General features: G+C 37.3%; 1 protein-coding gene across 15 annotated transcripts in view; it reads right to left on the minus strand.

Annotated features, from left to right (window-relative positions):
• TTC3 (tetratricopeptide repeat domain 3) overlaps positions 1 to 18,785 on the minus strand; it is a 96,285-nt gene that overhangs the window by 69,522 nt on the left and 7,978 nt on the right. For 4 of the 15 annotated variants that reach the window (XM_081138057.1, XM_081138058.1, XM_081138049.1 and 1 more), the window contains exons 2-10: positions 14,082 to 14,236; positions 13,105 to 13,147; positions 12,636 to 12,786; positions 12,102 to 12,189; positions 11,185 to 11,238; positions 10,106 to 10,226; positions 8,300 to 8,385; positions 7,188 to 7,282; positions 6,026 to 6,088 (exon numbers count right to left, since the gene is read on the minus strand). The exons of 5 other annotated variants lie outside the window; for them this stretch is intronic. In XM_081138057.1, coding sequence (XP_080994183.1) covers positions 6,026 to 6,088; positions 7,188 to 7,282; positions 8,300 to 8,385; positions 10,106 to 10,226; positions 11,185 to 11,238; positions 12,102 to 12,189; positions 12,636 to 12,786; positions 13,105 to 13,147; positions 14,082 to 14,225 — 845 coding nt within the window. In that variant the 5' untranslated portion in view covers positions 14,226 to 14,236. Of the gene's footprint in view, positions 1 to 6,025; positions 6,089 to 7,187; positions 7,283 to 8,299; positions 8,386 to 9,251; positions 9,308 to 10,105; positions 10,227 to 11,184; positions 11,239 to 12,101; positions 12,190 to 12,635; positions 12,787 to 13,104; positions 13,148 to 14,081; positions 14,237 to 16,823; positions 17,784 to 18,785 lie in introns of those variants that run through there. 6 more of the 15 variants (XM_081138056.1, XM_081138061.1, XM_081138060.1 and 3 more) reach the window with 5 other exon arrangements.

Raw genomic sequence — 18,785 nt, forward strand, 5'->3', positions numbered from 1 at the left:
CACACTGCTGGCCCACTGTCTAGAACACAGGTACTGTCGGGTTTTGCTCATTTCTGACCTATATGTAAACTGAACCCCAATAATATCTGTTGAATGTTTATATTATAGTTTCTATTTATTATAATATGCAATATCTATAACCAGCATATTAGTTATAATCACATTAGAAATATCCCAGTTTAATACATAAATGTGTATTAATACTAACATATTCTCACACTGCTTAGCATATGACCACATTGTACTACTAAAGCAAAGTAGGTGTACTACACTGCATGGTGTGCATGCCACTGCAGCCCGGGACCTGCGCAAGTGACTTTAGCAGCAGCAGTACCCTGCACAGAATATCTATGAAAATGGTAAAACTCATAAGGCTGTGTGTGACCTAGTGGTAAAAGGGGTGAACAGAGGGTTAGAAACAGTTTAGCACAGATGCTCCAATTTACTATATTTCACTGGAAAGTGCTATTTCTCCAACCCCGGCACCTACTTCCTCATAAACAATATGCTCCATTTTGCCCTAAAATGTTAGAACTTACTTCCCCTCCTTCTGGCTTCAATGTGGATTTGCTAGATTACTCTCTCCCCTCTCCTCATCCCTAACTTTCCCCAGGGGGTTAAATGGTGGGGGAGGGGCACTAATCACATGCAGCTTAGCCTCTTCTTTCTCACTTTGGGATCTTATCTTAAACACTGACCTAACACTAGATTCCCTCTTCTTCCAAGTTTAAAGTTCACAAGGGTCCCTGTTGCCTGGTTGTCTGCGGCCACAGGTGAACTGGTAACAAGTCTCCTGGCTATCAGACTTCAGGCCCAGTTCCCCAACAACTGTTTCAGCAATGGTGGTGAGGGATCACCATGTGCCTGTCTTTTTACAAGCCATAATAAGGTTGTCGCCACTCTTCCCCCGTAATGCAAAGCATCACTTTCAGGGCCTGACCAGACCAACAAAAAAATAACAGTACTACTCCCCAAGGTTCTAGCTCTTACAACACAGCAAAAGCAGGAGTCAGATGTAATAATGGTCAGTCACTGCCAAATGTGCACTGACTAATATCATCAGCTGAATAAACACGTTACATCAAAAGTTAGTGTCTGGAATTAAAATTATACATGCTGTTTCATCCAAGTAGAAGAAATTTATCAGGAACTTATCCTACAGATATACTTGCACCTATGTATAGAACACAAAAGGATCATTACAGAGCTGTCATTTTTTTAACTGAGGAAATCTATATTTTAACGCAAACTATAATGTACATAATCTATTGAGTAAAGGACTGTGCAGCCACGAATAAGAACAAGGGTAGATCTTTATGTACTGACATGGAACCAGCTCCAAGAATTAAATATAAAAAGCAAGATGTACAACAGTGTGCACAGTATGCTCCTACCCATGTTTAAAAAAGACATATACATACTTTACACTGAACCAAATGGAATTACCTATATTGGCATATAAAAATGGCAACTTCGATTGGTTCAACTTAATGCTTGTATGGGCATAAAATGTAGAAATACAGAAGGATCTGAAGAGAGTAATCAGGGCAGGGGCTTGAGTTGGAAGAGTTCTCAGTTTATCCTTTTGCACTCTTAACTTTTTCCAATCTGCACTTTAAAAAGTGGGTGCACTCCAAGGAAGGCTGAAAAATCATTTTCTTCAAAAGCAAATTCAGCAGCTTGTAAGTGAAAATAGACCACACAGGTAAGAGAGCAAAGTGAGAAATAATTCACCAAACACACGCTAAAGCTCCCCACACACACTAGGATTTTTAAAAATCTCACAGTACATACAATTGACTTATAACTCTGGCCTCAGAGAAATTCAGATGAGAGGGGTCATTTAGACTCTACCTGCCTGCTATTAATCACAAACTGGGATCTAATTAATAAAAGGAAATATTACATGATGGGAAATTAAGTACCAAAAGGTCAAAGTAAATACCAAGTTTTAAAACTCCTTAATTTTCCAAATTCAAAAACATCCAAGGCTAAGCTTTACCTTTCCCCAATTACATTTCCCCTTACAGTTGATCACATCCCACAAAAGATTCGATTTTTCCACGATTTCCACAAGAATGAACTGAACAGTAAGCAGGCAAATCCTAATCTCACACCTTGCATTACTATTTTAACTTTGGAAGCTATAGATGTACCTACTCTAATTCCTTTTCCTAACTGTTCCTCTGAACTGAAAATGCTGAATTACTTCCGTTACAACTGCCATTCTAAAAATGCCCTTTAATTACCAAGCTGCACTTGAAAAGTGAACTTCCAGGAGACCAGAATAGGACACGTCATCCAAGCCACAGGTTCTAGGACACATGGCACACATCCCTCAGGCTGCAGGATTCAGCAGGGACAAGCTGAGACAGGAGACAGCATATTTCGACCCACCCCTCCCTCACTCCAACCCGATTCCCTGCATTCCCAAGTGCAACCTCTGCAGATGTGGAAGCGTGACACCGGTTCTGACTGGCTCCCGATCTCACCTATGTTCACCTGAAGGTGGTCTGATTTTCAAACTGTGCGACTATCTGGCATTTAAAACCACCACCACCACCACTTTGACCATTTTGGAATGAAGCATTTTCCCCACACATTCCTCACCTCAGGCTCCCCGCCAATGGTCTTCCTTATATCTCTCTCCTTTCAAGATTAGTTTTCACTTGTTTCATCACTGATGTTCAGTGATTGCTGTTTTTTTTTTTTTCATCTTAACGTGCATTTTAAATTACACCATGTTGCTTTTTAGCAAATATTTCAAGTACACATAAAAGTAAACAACATTAATACAATGAACACCCAGGTACCAGCTTAGCAAGATCTTAACATTTTGCTGAGTTTGCTTCAGATCTTTTGGCAGAAGTCTGTCACACTTGACATCCCCTGTGTACCCACCCCTCCTTCCATCTGTAACTCTGCTCTCTCCTTCCCAAGAGACAGCCACTTCCCTGGTGTTTAAAGTGCCCATGCATTTAAAAACATTTTTAACACATACTAAACATGGAGATGTATATCATTTTGCACGTTTTTAAGCATTATACAAAAGGTATTAGACCATACAAATCATTCTGCAACTTGCGTTTTCACTCAACATTGCATTCATTTACCAAATGCATAGGATTCCATTGTATGAATATACCATATACCAAAACTGATTTATCCATTCCCCTACTGATGGACATTTAGGTTGTTTCCATTCTTTACTCTTACAAATAATGCTATAATGAAGCTTTGTGGTCTTCTTGGGTACACGTCTGAAAGTTTGTCGGGGGCTGCAGAGGACGCACATCTTCACCTTGCCAAACTGCTCTCCAACGTGGTGGCACCAATTTACACTTTTTCCAGCCGGTATGCAAGTTCCCTTTGTTCCACATCCTCTCAAACACTTGGTATAATGAATTTTTTATACATTTTTGCCAATCTGATGGGTATGAAAAAAAACTCAATAGTTTTTATCCTACATGTCCTGTAAGGATAATCATATTTATTGACTATTTGGACCATTTTTTTCTTCTTCCACATTTCACATTGCCCTTTGGTTCTATCACCACCTTTCTGTGGTGATGACTAGAAACTCTATATCCAGGCTGCCTGGGTTCAAACTCTGGCTTCATCACAACCACCTAGTGTCCGAGGACAGTATGCTGACCCCCCAGGCCTCTCACTTACAAAGACAGCAGCACCTACCTCTCATGGGGTGTAAGGATTTTGTGAGTTAACAGTATGTCAAGTGTTCAGAACAGTGCCAGAGGGGGGATGCTTCACCCCATCTGTCCCCAGAGCTGCTCAGCCAGATTCCCATGATAGATCTACCAACCTCCACATGTGAGAGCTTCAGAATATCCCAAACTTAGTAACTCAGCTAAAGGATATGTCCCCTCCTATGTCAATGGCACTCCTGGCAACATGTTCTTTTCTGAAGTCGCATCTACTCTCTTGATCAGGAGTTACATGTACTATGGACTCAGAAAACATCATGCCTACATTACTGAGCCAGTCATATAAACAATGTGCAAGAAGGTGGGAAACACAAGCAAAACCAGTGTGGCATAAGGACTCTGACATTAAAGAGACATCCAGTACACACTGGTGATCGGCTAGGAAGAAAGTGCTGCTAACCCGCTTCCAGTGAAAACCTCAATGGTGCTGAACCACAAAAGTTGAACTGTCAGGAAGGAGGCACAAGTACGGATGCACTACCCTGCTCTTGACCTTGACCTCACCAGGCTACCTGCCTCCTGTATTTGTATTTGATGCACCTCCTTTGCAGCGGAGTTTTAGGAGGACCCTACTTGAGTACCTGGCATTCAACTCTCATGAAAGAGGGCAGAAACACCCAGCCTACCGCACATCAGCTCTCCGAGGTCCCCTATGCAAAGTGAATGACCTCCCGCCCACTCAAAGTTTTAGATGAGGCACCTTGATTTTCACAAGAGGTAGCCAAGCTGCTAATCTATTCATGTTGAAAGTATACAGATTCACCTTCAAATAGCATAGGATATCTGCAATTCTGGACCTGGCCAGAGGCAATAACCTAAAGACATTTCCAGCTCATTCCTTGTAAGAACAGTTGAGAACAGTGATATTGATGGAAGACTGTGTCAAGCCCATCCATTCCTCTAGTCTAGATAGCCTCGGCTTATCCACGGCTTAAGCCATCTAACAGCTGCATAACGTAATACAGCGATATTCTCCAAGGTGGTTGGATTACTGGTGATTTTTATTTTCTTCTTTTTAAACTCTTGTATTTTCCAAATTTTCTACCATGAGAATGTTTTCTGTTTATGATAAAAGAAAAACATAATAAATGTTATTTTTAAAGCTACAAACTTGGAATATATGTCTTCCCCACTCCCACCCTCCCACCTCCCAACATCAGCGCTTTCACCAAAAAAACTGACATTGACTCTGCTTTCATGAGAAAACGTCACAGAAACTGTGGAACCCCAAACAGCACTTTCGGGGAGTTTTTCCGATGAACAGGACATTGCTGAGGTTCTTCTTTACTCCATCACTCAACTCGTATCACTTGGAAGCCACATAAGAAGTTTCTCCCAGAACTAACACCAGAAAAAAGCCATTTCCCCCAAGCAACCCCTGTCCTCATTCCTCATGGACAGAGAGAATTATGTAACTTGTCAAATTTTCTCTTTACAGGAAATATGGATTATAATTAATAACTAAGCAGGACCTCATGCCTATGCTGCTCTATTATGAGGATCCCAGGCTCTAACCTGGTCTTTTAGTTTGTTTTGTTTTTAATATTCTTCTACTGAGTGGCTGTATTCTTGAAGCCACCCGAAACCCTTACAGTTAAAGCAGGACATGATTAAATAGAAGAGCCTACCCTACTCAATATTAGTGCTTATAATTTATGTCCTTAGGTTTTTAAACTGAGGGACAACAAGATCATGATGTAGTGTCAACAATCTTTCTCAATTAATAAAAACTAAGTTCAACATTAGGAACTAAGAATTCATTATGATTTCCCTCACTCTCATAGTTGAAACCATTAAATTTCTTTTCCTTTTCACTTATGAAAGATATTTACTTAATTATTCCATACCAGGGGAGAGGAAATAAACAACAAAAATTCTTCTTCCAGAACTATATAAATAAAGCAAAAGAAGGTAATTTATCAAAAGTGTTATAAACACAGACTCTGACATCATCAGATAAGATCTGTGTTCAAATCTTGGCATCACTACTTACTAGCGGCAGTCTGTCCAAATGTAAATGTGGAGCATAACATTACCTTACCTCTTAAGGGCATTGTGAGAATTAAATAATGTATGTAAAGTACTTAAAATAACGCATGTTATCCACTCAATCAGAATAGTTACTGCTGAAACTGTTATTATATATATATAGTTTACAGAAAGCCCTCTTTTAACAAGTGAACTATTTCTGCCAAAGAACTATTGAAGGATTTTCATGCATACCTGCAAAACAGAAGTACTTCTCAAATACGGGTGTTTAGTATAATAGTTCAGTGACTGCGGTACTCTAACCAACTTACCTGAACTGTCCAGTGCGAAGAAAACAAAGAGCTCGGTTACCATAGAGAAGGTGATTTTCAGGACTTTAAAAGAAATAATGTTTAGTCAGTAAAGCTAATTACATATGAAACACAAAAATCACACAGAAAACGTAAGGCATGAAAATTTTTTCAAAAACTTTACATCTGTGTGGCAGAGCAGAAAGAATACAGGATCTGAAGTCCCAACTGGCTAACTGGTTCCTTCACTTCCTCCCTGAGTAACCATTTAAATGATCCCCAACTTCCCTGAATTTGAAATAAAGATTTCTACTTCTCTGCTTAGTTCATAGAGCTGTTGTGAAGATCAAATGAGACATATTAAAAAGCTAGAGCTACAGGTAATGCTGGAATTGCAGAGGACAGAATTATACATGTAAGTCAGGACTCTACCACGCTGACAAAGAGCTCAAAGGAGTCTGTATAACGCTAATTTAATAGCTTCACTTCAAATTCTGCCCTTTAGTCTTATCTGGCTACGCATGTTGGAACTTACTTCCTTTTCCCTCTACCTCCTCAGAAGAACTGAGCAGCCCTGATTCACTCGTTCCCTGTGGAGACTGGCAAGGCAGGAAAGAAAGGAGCTGTCTACAGCACATCCTCCCAAGGCTGCCACAATATTAGATGGAGCAGCTAAGATGTCACAGGAGCCAGGGAGGCACACTTGCAGAAATGCTACCAAATTCTAGCAGCTGAGCAAATGGAAGACAAGGTGGGGAACACGTGCATTCTCTCAACAATTCCAACCATTATCCTTTAAAAGTTCCCTTAGAAAACAAAAATCCATGAATGGGTGATATCATAATTACTAGTAACTAACCCTTTCTGATCAGTTAATAATTTGGAAGAAATCAGCTGAAGGCGAAATGAAAACAAGCAAGAACATATGAGTCTATATAGACAGCTTGAAAGAAAACAGAGGCAGGCAAAACTGAATTCACAATTTTGCCTGACTTGAGTTATACTATTGGATTAAGTTTATATACTCAGACTATCTCTAATGCTTCTAATGCCTATGAGGAGAAACTACTCTGCATAGTAAGCTGAAGATATTCTCCAAATCCTCATCTTTTATTTCCCCTCACTAGCATTTGAATTTGATCTGTCACATAAAATGGATTTCATTGTTCTGTTTAGCTCTTACCTATATTCAATGGCTCTGCTGTAGTAGATAATAGCTACATCAAATCTTTCTTTGGAAAACTCTTCATTTCCTCTCATTTTCATTAGTTCTCCTTGCTGAGAAACCAAGGTGAAAGAAGACTTATCAATTAACTGCAAAGACAATCAAGAACACCCATACGTAGGAAAAATGGGACCTGGGTTTCTGTCTTTGCTATCAGAAATAACCCTGAGGGGTTATTTATGTAGAAAATGAAAATGCTAAACTCAATATTTTGGTATGTATATTTAAAGAAATCTGTCTCAAATGACTGAATGCTAACTTTGTTAAAAGAATATGAAAAAGTAAACAAAATCATCACATTATAGGTATCTTTAACAGTCGATCTGCTTGTGCACAGTACTTAGCAGGTCCACGTTTATATATACTTAGTAAGCCTGACATATGGCAGGGTAAAAACAGATGCAAGGTAGACCTTTAATTTTAGGTTAGAAAGTGTGATATTGTTCAATAAACTTGGGTGCTTACAAAGCAATATATAAACCAATAACACATACAGGCAATGTTGATTAGATTAACTGCCAGAAAAAGAGGCAACAGAGTTAGGAAGAATGAAATCAAATGGAAATCAAAGATGCTCCAGATAGAACTAAAACTGACTTCAAACACTCAAATTTTCAAAATAAATTAACTAAAATAAACTGGATCACATCAATGGCTTTAGTTAGCAAATTAAATAGAACATTAAATATTCTTCTAAGTGCTATTTTAAAAACTTAGCTAAAATCGTCTTTCTTATGAGTGAACTGTATGGTATGTGAATTACATCTCAATAATGCTGTTACCAAAGAAAATCTAATTAAGAGCCTTTTAATTTTAAAAAAAATCAAATTTTAATTTTTGATTAACTCTTTTAAAGTCTACATTAGAAAATTCTCAAGATGTTTTCCTCTTCCAAAAAATAAATATTCCAATAAAAATTTATTAAAATTTCCCTCAAACATGTTATTGAATTTTATAGTAGCTCCTTATATATTGTCAGATAGCAGTTTTATTGAACTTTCTCTGAGCGTTAATAAAAGTTCTAACAAGCAAATCTTAAAATATACTTACAAGTAAATATTTTTTCTCACCTCTATACACTCCGCACAATTTTGCCTTTTAAATTCTTCAAGCATATTGCAGTTTTCTGTTACAACTTTTGTTATGTGATACTTGTCTGTATTTTATTTTTAGGAGAAAGTGAGAGAACATTTGTTTTAAAAAAAATGGCATTGTTAATGTTCTAATTCTTAGGTTATGTGAGTCCATGAAGTTCATTATGTTATTATACTTTCTAAATAACATGTTTCTTGTAATCTTTTACATGTATCAAATAATATACTTAAAAATAACTCATAACATTAGATTCATTAATGCTATGAATCTAATCAATCTGATTTCTAGCATTAAGAAAACACTTTATTATTACATTAGTTCTAATTGTAGCTACAACAAATGCTCTATTGTAACATATTCCAAATGGGCTTCATAATTATTTAAGTCAATTGAACAAATAATATCTGAGCATCTATGCTGTACCTGGTACAATGTTCAACAAAAATGTCTGAAAATATCTTGTAAAATCACTTTCTAAGAAGTATTTAATATGGCAAAAGGAAAAATTTTAAGTCTTAATTCAACATCTGACTCTCCTGAATGAAATGTTAAAATGAGACTTTACTTGAAAGACTATTCTTATATAAATTTAATAAACTAATTAAAATGCTATAGGTAGTAACCAAAATTTACATTAAAAGTTTGCCAGACCTCATTTTTTGTATTTTAAACTGTTCTAAAGTAAGATTTTTCTAAAGAGGTAAATAATAATAATTTTATCGCAACAAAACTGTAGTTAGTTACACCTCTAGATAAACACAATCATTTCAATGGCAAAAGGAGTACCTAAAACTTAAGATTCAAGAAAGGATTTGGGTAAGTCACCAAATGAAGTAAAGTAACACTAAGAAACAGAGCAAGACTGAAGGATGAAACCTGGGCTTTAAGATCAGAGACCTGACTTCTCATCTAGGTTCCACTACTTACTAGACTGCAGAAATATCACTTAACCTCTCGAAGTCTTAGTTGGCTCATTTCTAAAGTAGGGATAACCACAGCCACCTTGCAGAGATATTATAAAGAAGAGAGAACAGAGACAGAGAGTCAAAAGTGAGCCCACATGGGTGCCCAATACATGATACTGGTCCTCTACTTCTATCCTAAAATCTAGACTATAATTGAAGGCCTCAATAACAGAGAGGCCCACTTGAATACAGCCCAATGTCTACTAAACCTATCAGAAGAACCTGTCTTCATGTTTAAGCTTAATTTTCTCCAATATTTAGATCAATAATACAAAATCTGCCCTCTTCTCACTGGAGAGATGGCAAATTCTTATCATTATCTACTGAAGAGCCAAATAATTCCTGTTCCAAGATTCCTATAACTGGACTATAAAAACACTGCTAACATTCAAATGCTTTAGAGAAAAGTATTTCACAAAGTAAAAAATATATATATAAGGCAGTTTCATCATACATAAGAATAAGATTCATCAGGGAAATAAAAATTATAATATTAGCTCTATCACTTATTTCTCTTACTAGTGAGAATATATGAGCCCTAGCTGTGGTCTCTTTCTTTGGATATTATATATAATAACTTATGATATCTATCTGGCAAAACATTTAAAACATGTCATAGAAATCATTAAGACAGGAAATACAGAATAAAACTAAGTACAAGGTTAAAATTCTCTTATGCAGGCTTTTCTCTTACTCAGAGAAAAACATTTTCTAAAATCCTAAGATAAATAAGAAATCACAACTATACATTCCATGTTCCCAAATAATACCTTTAAAAACTGAGTTAAAGTAACAATTTAAAGCATTTATACTTACATTCAGTAAAGAAAATACTTAACATTGGCCAACAATTGTCAACTGCTCCTAATTTAGGTAGAATTGTTACATCGCCTGTGTATTTCACCCAATTCAAAGCTTCTTCCATTACCAATATTTTCTGTTTCAAAAAGAGGGATGTAGAATGTGATTTCTATATTAATTCTAAATTTGCATGTGGCATTATAAATTTATCTTATATAGTATTTCAGATTCTTAATATGAAACTTGTAACCTCATAGTTTCATTACTCTAACACAGAACCTAGACTAGCTGGACCCATGTATGTTACATCTTCAGGCAACCTTGGGCTACCCTCAGATCTCAAGATGCTTCTGCAATGATTACAGACCTGACAGTTGAGGTCTACAACCCACCTAGAGGCAGCCCAGGGTAGCAGAAGAGTGCAATAATACAAGATGAACATCAGGTCTGAGATCTCATCTATACTAGGACTTCCATCCTTACCTCAAAGTTAAAGGTATAGATTAGGTTCACTAAAGGGATTATGTATTTAAATGGTCTGGCAAACAGAAGAATAGGAGATAAATGAGAGGAGGATGTGGCTGGGCAAATGAGCACTCAGTGCAATGATCTTCACAGAACCATTATTTGTACTTCTAGGGTCTGAAATGACTTCAGAAATTAAATAGTGGTGTTATTGATGCTGATGTTAGGCTAAGGGGAACATGTAGAAGTATTATGTTACCAACACCATTAAAAACTGGTTTATCATTGTATGTGAAGATTATCTAGTAATTATAGAGCAAAACATGTTCATACCAGGGACCTAATAATTTCATTTGGGAGAACATATGCCAGGTAAATAATCTAAAAGAGAAAAAAGAATCAAAAAGAATGTAAAAGAGGCTCAAAATGATACTAGGTATAGGGGGAAATAATGAAAATGATGTAAACTCCTAAAATAAGCAGAGAGCTTAAGCAAAATATAGAAATCAATACTACCAAACACTCCACACAAAACACGCACTACGTGGACCCAGACATGGGCAAGGAGCAGTGAGGCAACAGCCATTTACTCACAGTGGTTGTGCTGGATTCCTATGTTTAACACTTACATTTTCTATTTTATAACCAATCTTCAGTAAACCCCCAATAAAGAATGAGTCATTCTGGAGAAAAAAAAAGTACAAAACAGTTTTTTACCTTATTCAGTCAATTATACTTGAAGTTTTCAATACACAACAAAACCCTACATTTTAAGAACACATATATACATAGTAGTCCACATCCCACAAGCACTTTCATGCTCAGTTTACCTCTCAAGGACCCTAAAACAAGAATTCAGAAATAGTCTTACATTGGGTTCTAATGATAAAATGGTTCAGCGTCACTTCTAGATGTATGAATTTTAAAGTTAATTATACCTAGATTTTTCATAAAAATACACTGGCTGATATAAGTCACTACGAAGGATGATCAGCAGGAAATCAACATCAAATGCCCTTTCTAAATTTAAGTTTGCAATCAGAGTAATAACCAAAAAAACCACTTGGCTCCATAATCAATTGAAATACAAAAAATTATCAAGTGACTCTAAATGAAAAAAACCCTCAGTGCAATACAAGGACACCTCCTCAATATGACATGTTAAGGTTACCCCAAGGTAAAAATATTTGTTGTTAGTGGTGGCAGTGGCGTGATTTTACGTTACAAGGCAGAATCCCTCACTTTCAGAACCTAGGACAAAGGTTTCTGTGAACCAGGAGCACACTTTCAGTTGAGACAAATTCCAATTTCTATCCTTTAATGACAGTGAGCAGGTCTGGTTCTTAACATGTCATTTTAGAACCATGAAAAGAGTCATCTACCTGATCTGCCAAATACATAGCACAAACTCATGGATAGCAGAATAATCTCAGGTTAACCAAAACTAAACCTGTTAACCATTATAAATTAGTAACATAAGCCTGACACAATATAAATACTTATATCCTTTAAATAGAAGAGGAAAAAGCCATGCTCTACCACTTACCGCAACTTTCTTTGCCAAATCCACAATATCTTCCATCAACTCAAGATATTGTAATTTCTTCAAACTTATCTCAGAAGCATGAGAACTACTTAAAGACAAATTTATTTTTTAAAAGATTAGGTTCTCATATATAAAAATTCATTAAACTTTACACTTAACTGCATGTTACACCTCTAAGTACTCTGGTTTCTTTGTTCTAGGTAACAATAAGTTGGTTATTAAGTGGATAAAATACTATCCCCTTTCCTTTCTTGTATACAATGCTGATATTTATAAACAAGCATATTAACTTTTCTTACTCAGTTTCAAATTTAACATTTAATGCTCTTCAGAATTTCATTCATTACATGTAATGGTACCATGACTATTCATTCACGTCCAAATCCCAAGTATTAACTTTCCCCACTCTATAAACAAGAGTAAAGTTGAAGAGTATACAAGCATAAGACATAGCCTTCCATTGTACTTGGCGCTCCTCAGTACTGGGTGACACGCTTACCATGTTTATACAAAATGACTAATGCAGTAACTTACGCGGCCTCCACACAGGGATACAACCGTGATATTACAGAACTGTGCTGATGTTGAAACAGAAGTGGCCAGAAGATGTGTATTTTGATGGCATCACAGTAATCTCGCAGGACAGAAATTGGTTTACTACACCACATACTGCAGATGTCGAATTCTTAATTTAAAAAAAAGTAAATTAATATTGTGTGCCTCATTTTGGAATCAATCAACAGTGTTAAAAGGGAAAAAGCAAAAAATGGTTATGGAAAAGTAAGAAATGAATGGATAAAATATTGCAACCTGTTAGATATTAAGAATATTTAAGTGTCAGCTAAAACTCTATTTTAAAAAAAGAAAGGTTTTAGTTTCTAGACAAAAAGAATGGCAAGAATAAATTTTTAAGAGCTATGTAAGCCTGTTATATTGATGTGAAAGGATGAACTTCCCTTGATAGTCTTTCAACCAATTAAAGTTAAAATACTAGTGTACTCACCTAAGTTTCTCTCACTTTTGGCATAATCTTTATACTGCCTACCCTAAAAAAACACAACAGAAAACAAACACTTTTGATTTGTGTCTGATAAGATACAAAAGTACAGTTCTTGATTTTTAATATTAGGATTATTAATACTAAACTAAAAAATTTCAGTGCACATTTATTTATACACTTTGAATACAGCATCTTCAACCAAAATGTCTCAGCCTTTTTCCCAGTTTCCCTGAGAGCTTTTTTTTAAAATATATCTTTATTGATTTCAGAGACAGGAAAGGAGAGAGACAGAGAGATAGAAACATCTATGATGAGTCATTGATCGGCTGCTTCCTGCACGCCCCCGACTGGGCATGGGCCCTAACCAGGAATCGAACCCAGCTCACCTGGATTCTAGGTGGACGCTCAACCGCTGAGCCACACCTGGCAGGGCCCCTGAGAGCTTTTCTAATCTCAGGCAGAAACACACTTTCATCACTTTCTCTGGCACTACACATTCTTGCTGTTTAGGCACTGCTTTACTTTCCCTTCAGAAATCACCTCTTCAAAAGCATGTATAACTCCCTGTAAAAACTCAGCACAAAAATACCTATATTCAGACAGTTCTAAATAAAAAATCTTGTAAGAGGTAAATCTCAAAAATTCTCATCACAAGAAACAAACAATTGTAACGCCCTGACTGGAGTTGCTCAGTGGTTAGAGCATCAGCCCGTGCACTGAAGAGTCTCAGGTTCAATTCCCAGTCAAGGGCACATGCCCAGGTTGTGGGCCCGAATCCCAGCAGGGGGCATGCAGGAGGCAGCCGATCAATGACAACTCTCTCATCGTTGTTTCTCTCTCTCTCCCTGAAATCAATAAAGATATATTTAACAACAAAAAAAAGACTTTCCTATTACCATCTTAAAAAAATAAAATAAAAATAAATAAAAACCTTTAAGAAGACACAATGTTAAAAACAAAAAGATAACTAATCTACTTACCACCCCATCACAGTAAAGTTGAGTCACACGAACATAATCATTAGACATAAATTCGGGAGCAAAGACACAATCGTCCACATAAGGGCCATCTTCTAAGCAGGCATAATCTGCTACAGTGCAATCTTCCAGGGCAAAATCGTCCATGGTGCACCATCCTAAGGAAAAACACAAACCCAAATCAGTGATTAAATCACGTGAGATCTGAGAAGCAGTTTTCCTGGCTTCTATGATATTTTAGAAAAACACTTGGAACTTATGTCCCAAGGAACTACTCCGAAAGAACACTAAACTCTCTGGAAGATTCTTGTTCTCATTCTGCAATTCTCTCCCCGAGTCTCTTCAAATATCAGTTTAATCTATTTCTTCTTTTCCTCAAATTCAGAGTCACCGATCTCTACTCTGAATTGATTTGTTTACATGTCTCTTTTAGATGGAGGAAAATTAAGGGCATCTTACTCATCTTTGTATGTGCCTAGCACCTGGTAAGTCCCTCAAATAAGTGTTTGCTGAGTGAACAAGACATCTTTCCACTGCTGTCCTTTTATGCCATCTGCTTTTACTGTATCCTGTGAAACACATTCTTTCACAACACACAAACTGCTACATTCTCAACCTCCTGCCAGAACTAAATCCTGACTCCACTGAGAAAACAGTTTCCTATCAGCTGCTCATATTCTCCTATCCATCCCTCAGTGTCAGTGTGTTTCTGTCTCAGGCAAAGGGGCACAGCCAAAGTGGCACAGGGTGAGTCTGTCGATCTCTTAATTCCCCACAGCCGCATCCAGACCTTCCCTCTCCTTCCTTACAGTCACTGCTCCAACACTCTCACAACTACAACAGCTAGATTGCAAGGTAGGCAAAAACCTTCTCATTAACAACAATCACATTTTAAAAATAATTATTTCAATGGGGAAAAAAGAGACTTAGGGCTAGAGTTTCAAACTAAGGTTTTTTTCTCTGAGGAAAGTTCAATAATAAAGATTTATAGCTTTCAAAGAAAAGTTACACAACCTACCCACCTCCGAAAAATGCAGCATTTTATTACTTCTAACTCTTGCCCAAATAACGGCTTTCTTTTCCTATCATCATCAACACCATCACCACCATTTTTTTTTACACCTTTTTGCTTCACTACTATTTTCTCACTATTGTTAGGACAAACCGACTTTGTTTTCCTAAGCAAGACCACTATTATGTCTTGAAACACAAATCTGTTTCTTTAATTAACCCTTCTCATTAGGTCCAATTTGCTGTATGAAAACCTCAAAGAATCAGAAGCAAAGAACAATCTTCCTAACAAACTCTCTGTACTGTCTGTCACATGTTCCAAGGGTTTCACATGCATCCCCTCAACTCTCACAGCAAGTCTTCTCAGGTTCAATTACCATCACCTGCACTGTACAATGGGAAACATTCTGGGTAAAATTAAGTAATTTGCTCAAGGTCACCAAGCTAGGAAGGATTCAATCCTTGGTTCTCTGATTCCAGTCTCCCCTCTCAAACACTACATTTTACTATAGCTACTTTTTCTTGTCATTGCCAGCTAGTTACCTCCTGGTTGTTGTCATGCTTAAGAACATTGACTAGTTCAGACTGTTCCCCTCTCCTCCAAATTCTATCATCATCCCAGACACACAGAGGCCGATGAAGATGACCCCTTCAAGACCCTGGCCTTGCAGTTTAACTACCTCCTTCACTGCCCACACTTCACCTAGGCTCTTCCTTCCCAAGGCCATACGCCAGATCACTGCCCAGGTCTGACTGGTTTTTAAATCTAACTCTGATTAGCTCCTCTGACCACAACTAAGTCATTCTAGCTCTAGTCTCTCCTACCTCCTACCCAGACATTCTGCAACCTCATCAAGGGCTCTCCTTCCCATCTCTCCCATTCAAATCCTCCATTCTCATTTACTTTGTTTCTACAATTGGGTTTCCACTTTTAATAAGGTCATTAGTGACCTTCTACAACAGATTGATTAAATACAATGTCTGCAGCCTGACCTGTTCTAGATCATCAATATTTCCAGAGTTTAGAATTTAACTCCAAAAGTGGAAAATTACTGGAAAAAATAAAAAGACATTTTAGCACCCAAAGTATGGCATATAATATGGAATCTATGCTATCCTTGGAAATACATACACTTTTAAACTTGTTTGTCTTACAAATTTTTTTTGTATGTAAACACAGAGAAAGCCAAGAACCGTCTGTCACAGCCCACACATCGCCATGATGGCATCGAATGTGATACAATTAATGGGCTCACTTCTGGCAGACTGAGCCACCGTGACATAACAGCCTGGCAGATCTCACTAATACCACACCCTATACCAACTATGCTGTAATTAGAAGACTGGTATAATTTTTATTTTCTATTTTGTTTTAACCAGAGAGGCAATGTGGCATAGTGGTTACGAGCAGGGACTCTGGAATCAGACTGCTCGGCCTTGAATCCTGGCTCTCCCACTTCCTGAGTGTGTGATCTTGGGCAAGTTACTTAACCTCTCCTCTGTTCTTCAATTTCCTCAAGTATCAAATGAAGATAGCAGTACTACCTGACTAATCAGTTAACACATTTAAAGTGCTTAGAATAGTACATGGCATATAGGAACTGCTATAAATATCAACTATCATTAACATTACTATTAGATGAGTATTTTTAAAATCCATTGTTTGGATGCTTCCAGCTAAATAATCTACCTTAATTGCTAAGTGCAAAGAGCACTTTTCAGCTTACAACTTACTTGACGCTGATGAACACTTCCTCTTTTTCAGAACTCTTCATCTGGACTCCAGAGACCATCTTCTGGTTCTCCTCCTATTCTTCTGGCTGCGCTTCCTCAGTTGCCATGGGCTCTTCGTCTCCATTCCCCGCCACCCAAATGTCAACTCTCTTTTCTTTTCACACTCACTCTCTCCTTGGGTGATCTTATCCACCATACCCATGGCTTAAAACAGTACTTTCTGAACTTCCATCATTTGCATAGCTTCACCATGATTTTTGCCATTTCCACATTATCACATGTATTTTTATTTACTTGGTATTTTTTTTATTGGTCTCACTCGGCCTAAGTGATAATCCATGATGTCATAGGTTTGATGTACAATGTATGCTTTTCATACACATCAAATTCCTAACTATTCAAAAAAGTGTTTATAAACCACTGTTTATACTATACTCTAGCACATGATGGCTGAAATGTCCAAATACTCAAGACTCTCGAAGCTCTCCACACTGGGTTGCATCTCATGACTTCCAGACCCTCTCAACTGCTACTGGATTTAACCAACATGTCCCACAAGCCTCTCAGATTCAGTAAGTTCAAAAGCAAAAATCTTTTTCCTCAAAAAAAAAAAAAAAAAAGGTTCTTTTCTCTTTCTGTATATCATCAGTTAATTGCTCTACATGTCACCTGCTTTACCCAAACCAGAAACCTGAGGGTCATTCTGGACTCCCCAGTTTCCTTCAACATTTCTACTTAACCAACCACAAAGTCTTGTCATTTCTGGTCCCCTAAGAAATCTAAAATTAGCACACATACACCTCTTCATGCCCAGGGCCACTGCCTTAGTTGTAGCTTCTTCATCTTTCTCCTCTGAACAAATTCAACAAGCAGTCTCCTAACTGATAACTTGCCTTCACTCTTGGCATCCTCTAAAATGATAACATTTTACTGCTTAAAATCATTCAACAGCTTCTCTTCATCTTCAGAATAAAGTCCAAATTCGCTACTATAGCACAGAACGTCTTCTGTGATCCTGTTTCTGCTTTTGTCTCCAGTCACTCCATGAAACTCAACTTACAAGCCAATCATATTCAACAACTGCCTGCATTCCTAAACAAACCTTATTCTGCAAGCACATAATGCCTACCATAATACTAGATTTCCAGGGAGCATTTCCTGATCTTGCTACCACCAAGTTTATTTCTGCATCTGTTCTCTAGAAGTCCAGAGCACCTTGCCCATATCCTTTGACAGCAGTTTTCACAGTCTGGTCATCACAGGTTTATCTCTGTAGGTTCACTATGGGTCTGGAAGGTACAACTGTGTCCTACCAATCTTGACTCCCTAGCTCAGTGTTTCCCAATTTTTTTATTCACATTCTCTGAAGCAGAAAACTTTGCCAAATCACCTACCACCTGTACTGTTATTTGATATTTTTCTTTAAAATAACTCAATTTTTACCAAGAAATTTTACCTGTGGTAGGATAGAATTCTTTTCTAATACAAACTAAACATACTAATAAAATTAAATATTAAAGTAAATGACTTCTAATCCCATCAGTTATAAACTAATGGGGGGGCTCTATCACTGCAAAAAAAAAAAAAAAAGTGGGTCCTAGTTTTAAAATGTATTAAATTTTGCTGAGTTCGTAGAAATAGGGAACATTCAAAGCCACCCTTTCCCCACAAAAGCAACAAACCTCTTGCTAGAACTAAACCTGTGGTCAAGAGCTACATGTAGTAATGCCAAGAGCAGTAGTTGAATCAGGACGCACTGAGCACTGGACCAGAAGCAAAGTGAGGGAACTGAAAGTGGTCCCACGAAAACTCCTTGACTCCAGCCCAAGCTGATCCAAGCCCTGACCTCAGCCAAAGCTGATCCAGATCCTAACATAAGGAAAGTAGTCTCCTATCAGACTCTCAAGATTCCCAGAGAAAGATCAGATAGAAGTTCATAACCAAAGATCACCAGGCACAGGA

The sequence above is a fragment of the Miniopterus schreibersii genome (genome assembly GCF_964146895.1).
Source record: "Miniopterus schreibersii genome assembly, chromosome: 5".
Lineage (NCBI taxonomy): Eukaryota > Metazoa > Chordata > Mammalia > Chiroptera > Miniopteridae > Miniopterus > Miniopterus schreibersii.